Genomic DNA, 10,025 nt, shown 5'->3' on the forward strand with positions numbered 1-10,025 from the left:
AAATATATTTGAGATTTGATAATTTTCCCTATAAGATGATTAAACATAATAATGATTACTGATTATTTTCTGAATTATCAAATATAGCAAAGTGAGAATTCTTAGCACAGGACTTCAGTCCACTGAGGTAGTTTAGAATTTGTTACTCTTTCACCTTTATAAAGCATAATAACGATAATGTAAAAACAAACCAGAAGTCTCTGACGAGACTGTAGCTCTACTGGTTGTATTTATAAAGGAAGATAAAAGTAGCACTTTGACTTGAAACTTTGCAACAGCAATAAACAGAATAATGATCCTTGGTTTAGTCTCTTTTGTGGCAAGATTTATTATTATATCAGACTAAAACTGTAGGAGGAGTAGCCTTTTAAAACAATTTTACAGAAATTTTGATTTAAGTAACCATGGCAACATCATTCAACAAAATCAAAAAACAATAACACCAATTATGTATCTCTGTAGTCTACTCGTATGCCACATTATACTGAAATCAGACAAAAAGTGTAGGAGGAGTAGCGTTTTGAAAGTATTTCAAGAAAATTTCTACTTTTAGTAACCATGGCAACACCGTTCATTGAAATCCAAAACTGGTACAAAGAATTATGTATCTTAGTGTAGTCTAATTGTGTGCTAAGTTATACTAAAATTAGACCAAAACTGTAGGAGGAGTAGCATTTTGAAGGTATTTCAAGGAAATTTCTATCTTTAGTAACCATGGCAACACTGTTCATCGAAATCCGAAACTGGTACAGAAAATAATGTATCTTAGTGTAGTTTACTTGTGAGCTAAGTAATACTAAAATCAGACCAAAACTGTAGGGGTAGCATTTTGAAGGTATTTCAAGGAAATTTCTATTTTTTAGTAACCATGGCAACAATGTTCATCGAAATCAGAAAACCAATATAAAGAATTATGTATCTTAGTGTAGTCTACAAGTTTGCCAAGTTATACTGAAATCAGACCAAAACTGTAAGAGGAGTAGCATTTTGAAAGTATTTCACAGAAATTTCTATTTTTAGTAACCATGGCAACACCGTTCATTGAAATCAAAAACCGATATACAGAATTATGCATCTTAGTATAGTCTACTTGTGTGCCAAGTTATATTGAAATCAGATAAAAACTGTAGGAGGAGTAGCATTTTGAAAGTATTTCACAGAAATGTCTATTTTTAGTAACCATGGCAACACCGTTCATTGAAATCAAAAACCGATACACAGAATTATGTATCTTAGTATAGTCTACTTGCGCGCCAAGTTATATTGAAATCAGATCAAAACTGTAGGAGGAGTAGCATTTTGAATGTTTTTCACAGAAATTTCTATTTTTAGTAACCATAGCAACACCGTTCATCGAAATCAAAAACCGATACACTGAATTATGTATCTTAGTGTAGTCTACTTGTGTGCCAAGTTATATTGAAATCAGATCAAAACTGTAGGAGGAGTAGCATTTTGAAAGTATTTCACAGAAATGTCTATTTTTAGTAACCATGGCAACACCATTCATTGAAATCAAAAACCGATACACAGAATTATGTATCTTAGTATAGTCTACTTGCGCGCCAAGTTATATTGAAATCAGATCAAAACTGTAGGAGGAGTAGCATTTTGAATGTTTTTCACAGAAATTTCTATTTTTAGTAACCATGGCAACACCGTTCATCGAAATCAAAAACCGATACACTGAATTATGTATCTTAGTGTAGTCTACTTGTGTGCCAAGTTATATTGAAATCAGACCAAAACTGTAGGAGGAGTAGCATTTTGAATGTTTTTCACAGAAATTTCTATTTTTAGTAACCATGGCAACACTGTTCATTGAAATCAAAAACCGATATACAGAATTATGTATCTTAGTGTAGTCTACTTGTGTGCCAAGTTATACTGAAATCAGACCAAAACTGTAGGAGGAGTAGCATTTTGAAAAATTGTTTACAGACGGACGGACAGACAGACAGACAGACGGACAGACAGACGGACGATGGACACCTTACTATCGCATAAGCTCTTCTGGTCTCTGACCAGTAGAGCTAAAAACAAACAAAACAAAACAAAACAAAACCAGAATAAAGGGGGAGGGGGCTGTATGCGAGGTAAGTCAATGCTTCATTTGTGTTTATCAATTTCAAAAATAATCATACCATACCATTTTCTTAAAAAAATTTTACTTCTAAGCATGTAAAATTTTGTCATTTCAAGATGCAAGTACATATATTATAATTTAAAAAAAAATGAAGAGAATATATAACAAACAATTCATGAATTGCATAAGAAGGAAAAAAAACATCAAATACACTGTATCAAAAAAAGAAAATTGCTGCTTTTCAACATTAATGCATGTGTATATAAATATATATAAAATGGTAGCTTAAATAATGTTTTTCTGAAAATAAATATTACCTCATTATGTACTTATCTTGAAAAGATTTATATGTATATACCATATGTATATTTACTGTTTACTGTTAGAACTTTCAGCCATATTGGCTGTTCAGACAGTTATGAAAAGTTCAAAACGTCAATACATTGCTGATTAGGTCGTAATATTAAGCATTAAATATAATGTAGAAGTTTGGTAACATTCAGGTGAACAAGTTGATAAAGCTGTAAGTTGAACTCTCTGCAGCTGTTCCATATTGTCAGTCCAGCAATGTTGCACCATCCTGATCATCTGCAACCTATTAATTAAAATTACAAAAATTAATTTAAATTAAATAAGCTACCTTATTGAAAAACAAGCCTTGTTGGGTACTTCCCCACTTTTAGTGTATTTTTGTACCATCTAGCTTCTAACATAAAGAGCAGCAGCATTGGATCAGATTTTAAAAAAATAATTGATTTTAATCAGAATGGTTCACAAATATGTACAATTTTCATTATACAGACAGAAAAATAGTAATTTGGGCTATATGGAACATGGATTTCAGCCTGGGTAGCTCAGTGGTTAGAGCACCTGACTAGTGATTCAGGGCAGGGGACCTGGCTTCGAATCCTGGTCTTGTTTGTTGCAATTTTCTCCCTCACCAGTTACATTTGGTGCCAGGCCACACCCTGGAAGTGACATGTGAAAGACCTGCCAGGGAAGGTCCAGGTTGATGTCTTTTGGGGGGAAGACCTTTAAGGAGGGAGGTGTATGGTGATCAGACAGGTTTGATGGCCAGTGGCCAAATAGCTCAGTTGGTAGAGGACCTGACTAAGGATTCAGGGGACCAGGGTTCAAATCCTGGTCTGGTTCATCACATTTTTCACTCTCCAATAACAATAAATAATAATATTTCACATTACTAAGAGATTCAGTAATATGTAAGCTTGTCAGTTGTTTAAGCAAAAGAAATAAATAAGTACATGTAATAGTTCTTAGCTGATTAAGTCAAGATACAAGTTGACTTACTTCCATCATCTTTGCATGATCAATGTTCATGGACCACAGACTTTCTGGACACACCCTAAATCTGTGTTCTGGTAGCTTCAGTTCATAAGTCTCATAAGCCAGTCGCATCTGTCAAAAGTAGCCATTGCAGTTCAAGGTCATCAATCATTTTATTTAAAAAAATTTTAAACTTTCAAACATGACAGTCTGCATGACAATTTAAACAGAGAGTTTCTCAAAAAATTGCTTAAGATGTTCTCAAAAATATAAGGATGTTATGACAGTCTGCATGACAATTTAAACAGAGAGTTTCTCAAAAAATTCCTTAAGATGTTCTCAAAAATGTAAGGAACTGCATGGTTCATAAAATTTTTCACTCTCTGATAATTTCCTTTTGGAAAAGCAAACTTATATAATTAGCATTTGATTAATTTTCATTCAGAGATTCTTATAAAAAGACTTTAGTGCACATTAAATATGGTTATCCACAATGACTCATATCATTTCAAATATGCACCCTCACAAAATATGTTGATACAGTGTATATGTATAACGCAATACTAGTAGTCATCTAAGTATTGCTGCTTGGTCAGTTAAAATTGCAATATACAGTGAAACTTATCTAATTCAGATGCTTTGTATTCTGAAGTCTTGTCTCATAAGGTGTAAACTTTAAGTCCCTTTCAGTTAAATTCAATTGTTAAAAAATGTTACTAATCTGAAATGTTGTCAAATCTGGCCAATTTCTTTGGAAGCAATGGTGTCCAGTTTATATAAGTTCTACTGTATCAACATACTGATACATAGAGGCAGCTTTTTTTCTTCACAGCAATGGAATTATTAAAGGAGGTGCTAGATAAATCTACTCTTTCTATTTAATTTTTAAAAAAATGAATTAAAACATTTGACATTAACATAAAAACTAGAGAATTTTTATAAAACATGCTCCTGCTAGGAAAAATGATATATTTCCCCCACCCCTTCCCACCTCTGTAAAAAAAATAATGTTTGTATCTCAACATTTCTTACTTTGGCCCCCCGGCCTTTCCTGTTCAGTCTGTCAAAGTTTGCTCTTCATTTGTATTAAGCTGATAGGGCAGAAAGGCAGAAGGATAAAATGTCAAGAGTATTCCCCCTTTATACACACCTGTTGAGCACATTGTCTATAATCCATCATTCCCACGGCAGTCCCCAGGCCTGGACACAGCACACTCTTGATCTTGTTACCAGGGTTCTTCATGTTGTGTTTCTGTACTAACAGTTTTCATAAATAAAAAAAATCAAATACTATAGATTCCTCATTATTATTTCCCCTAATCTGAATCAGCAAACACAAAGGAGAGGAACTAGGACGTTGATAGAAGTGTCTGATCCTTTTGATTGTTAATAAAATATGTTCAAAACAAAACAAAGGAGTCTCTAACTCTCAACATACCATCACAGATATTGTAATTGTAATCACCTGTCTCATTGTTCTTTATTCCTACTTTACAACTATCTGCTGTTGCTAAGAAAAAGAGTTCAGACTCTTTCATTTACATGTAAGTACAGACCAGTTGAGTAAAATCAAGATAATGTACATTAATTACCAGCTAATATGACAGCTCTTAATGCCAAATAAGCATTAACTGTGTTTTCCACACTCTGAGGTACCCTCATGGTAGGTGCTGATATTAGGTACTTGATGGGGGTTTCCTCATTACAACCCTTCAAATCCTCCTCTTTAGGGGGCACCTGCTCATCATAGGCTGGGATAATTACAGCTTGTCCCTTAAATCAAAACAAAATAGGAGATGACTCTTTTTTATTACAGGACAACACCTGTCCAACTGAGATGTGAAGATATGGAAACCTTGATATCCTGAATATTATTGTTATATCCATGATTAGGCATATTCAGGTAACATTTAGTTATTTGTGATGCATCCCGTGAAAAAATATGATTTCAATATTCATTTATTCATTTCAACATACATGTATTTGTTACGTTTTTATACTGCATTATTTTTTTTTACATTATATAGAGTGTATAACTGTAAGGAGAGTGTGCTAAGTGTCAAAACCCATCATTTACTTTTGACATAGCACAAGCAAAACAAAACATCAAAATCTCGACTTTTCTGACTGGGGGGACCAAAATTGCCACATAAACTTATAACTATTACTTATCATATATCAAACATAATGAGATTCACCTTATTTTTGTGTGATTATATTAATCATTTTTTAAGTTTTTCAAGACTTAGAGATTTTTTTTCCCCTAAAATACATAAATATCTTGCACACATAGGACAACTCATAAAATAACAAACTCACAACCAAAATTTCTCCATCAAGTTCTTCTCGAATTACTTTCTGTAAGCGTTCCTGCCTGTGAATTACAAAAATTATAATTGATAACAGAAATAATCTGAATGTGATTTCGATTAAGGGAGAATAGATATTAGACATAGATATACTTCTGATGTTGAAAATTAAAACTGCAGTTTTTATCTTCTTTGATTTCTCATAAAACAACAAAATTATATTTTGAAAAAAGTTCAACCCAGAGGAAAATACTTTTAAACAACTTAATCAATTTTTAAATGGAATTTTATATTAAATCTGGCAAGCTCAGTCCCCATGGTCACCAAATGATTTGCTGCACAATTGAAAAAAAAAAAACACTGCACAGTGAGTGGAAGGTTCAGGGTTCCCATTAATTGTCTCAATGTTTTCTCTTTAACTGATGCATACACTTAATTAGGCCATTCCAAGGTTTTTCTATGTTTAACATCTGCGTGCGCCTTGGTTTGTTACACCCCATCTCACAAAAAACAAACAAAGTCATGAGTCCTCAAATTGAATATTCTGGTCAAAATCACTGAATTCTGTCAATTTCTCAAAATATTTGTCTATAACATGTCATATTAGAAATATTGTAAGCATTGAATACCTTGATTTTGCTGAAGAATAGGTTTTTTCTATGAGAAAAATAGATTAATGAAATCAAATCCTTTGAGTGACGCCATTTTTATGACTATATAAAGTCTGTGTTTTATTTTTTGGTTTTTGTGTTTTTTGCGAATAGGTAGGTAGGTTTTTGAAAGATGGGTGGACGCTAAACAGAGAAAAAACTTGGAATGGCCTTACAATATCTTCTCACAAAAAATTAAAATCAAACAGATTTAAGTTTCTAATAAGCTTAATAATTAAGCAATATATATATATATATATATATATATATATATATATATATATATATATATATATATATATATATATATATATATATTAATGACTTACATTTGCCATCCAAAGTGTCTGGAGTACACCATGTCAATTCCTCCATCCATAAAACCAAAACTGTTAGCAGGGGAAACCTGAAGTTTATATGATAGGATGAAACAAAATATTATAATAATTTTGAAATATTGTATTGTTATTAAGTTCATCCCATAGGAATTGCTGTATATGGGTCATCTCTCCTTTCTTGTTTGGAAAGAAAAAGGAGGGGGTGACCTATATATGGAACAAATGCCTGGGCCAGGCTCAACCTCTGACTCCATGTATGACTGTTGTGTTGTACATGTCTGAGATTCTTTTTATCAAGACATTTAAATAAGTCAACGTTATCACTATTGGTTTATTGCTTTTTGGGTGGTTAACCTACATAGAGATTATACTTACTATGGCATGAGCAGCTGAGGCCTCATGAAATATATCACCACAGGAAATCTGTTATCAAGAAAATATTTAATATTGAATGCATACAAAATCTTAAGTACTAAATCTGATTAAGTGTGAAAATATTGTATCGGGGATATTTGATAATATTTGATGAATAACATCAAATCAACAGAGTCACAGCTTACTAACTAACTTGAACATTTCTATATGAGTTAGGGAAAACAGACTTCCATGCATTGACCATTCCTTGTTCTATATCTCTCAATATGTAGACAACCGGACTTTCTGCCGCTGCATCTTCTACTTTCACTTTGTCGCCCTCTGATTTTTTCGAAGGGGCCTGTGCCTGTTTATTCATTTTATATTTCCGTGAAGAGTGAGAAAATAATGAAATTTACACTGCCTTAAGTGTCAGGATAAATATGCAGGTATGACATCATTGCCAATTTCAATTTGAAACTTTTTTTTATCACAATCGACAATGGCTAATGGAGGCTAGACAACTCGAGGCTAAACTGTTTCGTGCGAATTTTTTTTTTAATATATTCGATCAGTGCATATTATCTATTCAAGATATATTACTAAAGTCAGGTACTCTTCACACAATTGCTCTGACGAAAATAGTTCCATTCATGATCAGTAGATAAAACATTACAACAAATATTAAGAATAATCATGTATATTTAATACGTTAAAGAAAACAAAATTAACGTTAAAAGATTTTAAGAAAATCACTTTTCCCCCAGAAAAGCAAATAAAAAGTTTTCATATTCCTACGCTCTCTGCCTCCTCAGTCTTTTTCACGAAAATATATAGGTCACACTTCGATTGATAATGATAAATCTTTTCACCAATTATATTACTGTCATGATTATTGTTCGTTAATTGCCGTATATTTTCTTTTGAGTTAGAATGTTAATCATTAACTGTGTGTGTGTGTTTTCTCTCTTTTTTAATATATTCGATCAGTGCATATTATCTATTCAAGATATATTACTAAAGTCAGGTACTCTTCACACAATTGCTCCGACGAAAATAGTTCCATTCATGATCAGTAGATACAAGATTACAACAAATGTTAACAATAATGATGTATATTTAATACGTTAAAGAAAACAAAATTAACGTAAAAAGATTTAAAGAAAATCATCTTTTCCCCGGAAAAGCAAATAAAAAGTTTTCATATTCCTACGCTCGCTGCCTCCTCAGTCTTTTTCCCGAAAATATATAGGTCATACTTCGATTGATAATGATAAATCTTTTCACCAGTTATATTACTGTCATTATTATTGTTCGTTCATTGCCTTATAATTTCTTTTGAATGGATATGTTAATCATTAACTGTGTGTTTTTTTCTCTCTTTTAATGAATAACGGAATGGTTATTATGGTTAAATACCTGCAATCGTAACCTCTCGGCAAAGCAACGTAATGTTCCGAGCTCGTCTGAAAGGATCTTCGCACGTGTAGACCTAGGTTATTTGGTCTTGCAAGCACAGGTGTGTGCACCGTTTGCTAGAGACGCTTAGATCACGTAGACTGGGTATCAGTATTTGCTACGGAAATGAAGAAGTTTAGAACTATACACCAGTTTCATAAGAAGTGCAGGTTTTTTACTCAAGCCCTAAATTGGGCTAGAGGGGCTGAGTTATCTAAAACGAGACTAGGTCACCGATCTACTCAGTTTAAAAACACGAAAATATACTAAGTTTATCTTCAAAACATCTGTATATTCAAAATCTATATTAAGTGTTAAATGTCGGATTCTATCCTATGACGAAGGAATATTCAGTGATGCTCCATAGCCGCAACCGATCTCGCGCTTTCCTTTGCGTTTAACAACGGCCGTCAATGCATCTCTGGACAAGTTCATTGATTACAAGTTCATTCGTTCTAAAAGGTGACATGTTGACCATCTTTAACATCTGCCTATACTATGGGTGATAGTAATTTAATAGCACAAGATTAAAAAATAAATTAAAATCTATCCTTGATAGATCTATAGTTTTGCTATTTAAAAAAAATGGGCTATCTTTGATAATCCATAACGGCTTGAACTTGATTTTGATTTTTTTTTTTTTTTACAGAAGATTATATCATTGGAAAGTTATATGGTACACATGTAGCACAGGCCCATATAGTACGCGGGATTTTTTTCGGAGCCCCCCCCCCTTCACTTTGAAAACGTTGCTACAGGCCTGTAACATGCTATTTGGTTTAAATATTCCTGAAAATGAACGAGGTGTTAAATACATTTTTAAAATTATACGATTAATTATATTAAGTCTATGTTCTATGTGAAATTAAAACTATTTTTAGCGACTTTGTGATAGTCACTACATGCATCTACATCTAACGTTATATATGAACATGCAGTTTGTTTCCTAGTACATGCATATTTTATTCAACAAAAGATGTTGAAACTCAGTAGCCTAAATATTTTGTCGTTTTAGGATATTTATGGCACTTTTATTATGACTTTCTACAGCTTGAGTATCTCTGACGTTTTGTCAGTAAATACTTGTTTTTTTATTAGAAATCATCTGAGCACAATGAAAATTCGAATAAATTAAAAGTCGAATATCTTGGATATGGGGTAACCCATATCTATTCTTGTTTATTTATAAAGACGAAAAAACAAACAAACAAAAAAAAACATGACATACACTATTGTTAAAAACTTTTTGTATATTGTATATACATGTACTATACATGGCAAAGTTATTCAGGGGGCACAACTGTCTCATTTAGTAAATTATACATAAACATGTGCTGGCAAAAATTTTTTGGGGGGGGGGGGGCTCCTCCCCAGGTTCCTTAAGTCCTGCTATCCTTAGTTCAAAGGGTTCAAGTTCATTCAAACGGGATTGCCATGTTCACCCTTTTCCTAAATGAGGAGCTCAGGCTGGGTCACTTCAAAATCTTTAATTCTTTTCAAGGGCCACAATGTTAATTAAACTTATATATATGTGAATGATTCTTGA

At 32.7% G+C, this 10,025-nt stretch overlaps 1 protein-coding gene across 1 annotated transcript; it reads right to left on the reverse strand.

Annotated features, from left to right (window-relative positions):
- Positions 1-2,248: 2,248 nt before the first annotated feature.
- LOC133185445 (uncharacterized) lies at positions 2,249-7,510 on the reverse strand. Its single transcript, XM_061320645.1, has 8 exons — positions 7,236-7,510; positions 7,043-7,090; positions 6,659-6,735; positions 5,690-5,744; positions 4,963-5,143; positions 4,521-4,627; positions 3,395-3,502; positions 2,249-2,681 (listed from the first exon to the last, which is right to left on the reverse strand). Exons 1-8 carry the CDS (start codon positions 7,398-7,400, stop codon positions 2,643-2,645), a joined length of 780 nt encoding a protein of 259 aa, XP_061176629.1. The 5' UTR covers positions 7,401-7,510; the 3' UTR covers positions 2,249-2,642.
- Between the last annotated feature and the right edge of the window lie 2,515 nt (positions 7,511-10,025).

This window comes from Saccostrea echinata, unplaced genomic scaffold (genome assembly GCF_033153115.1).
Source record: "Saccostrea echinata isolate AGI-Se365-2 ecotype Australia unplaced genomic scaffold, CSIRO_AGI_Sech_v1 ptg000012l, whole genome shotgun sequence".
Lineage (NCBI taxonomy): Eukaryota > Metazoa > Mollusca > Bivalvia > Ostreida > Ostreidae > Saccostrea > Saccostrea echinata.

Coding starts and splice junctions, on each gene's coding strand:
- LOC133185445 (XM_061320645.1), bottom strand. CDS start 7,400: ATGAATAAACAGGCACAGGCCCCTTCGAAAAAATCAGAGGGCGACAAA. Junction 4,628..4,962: donor AAGAGCTGTCATATTAGCTG/GTAATTAATGTA, acceptor GAAAACTGTTAG/TACAGAAACACAACATGAAG. Junction 2,682..3,394: donor ATCATGCAAAGATGATGGAA/GTAAGTCAACTT, acceptor TTTAATTAATAG/GTTGCAGATGATCAGGATGG.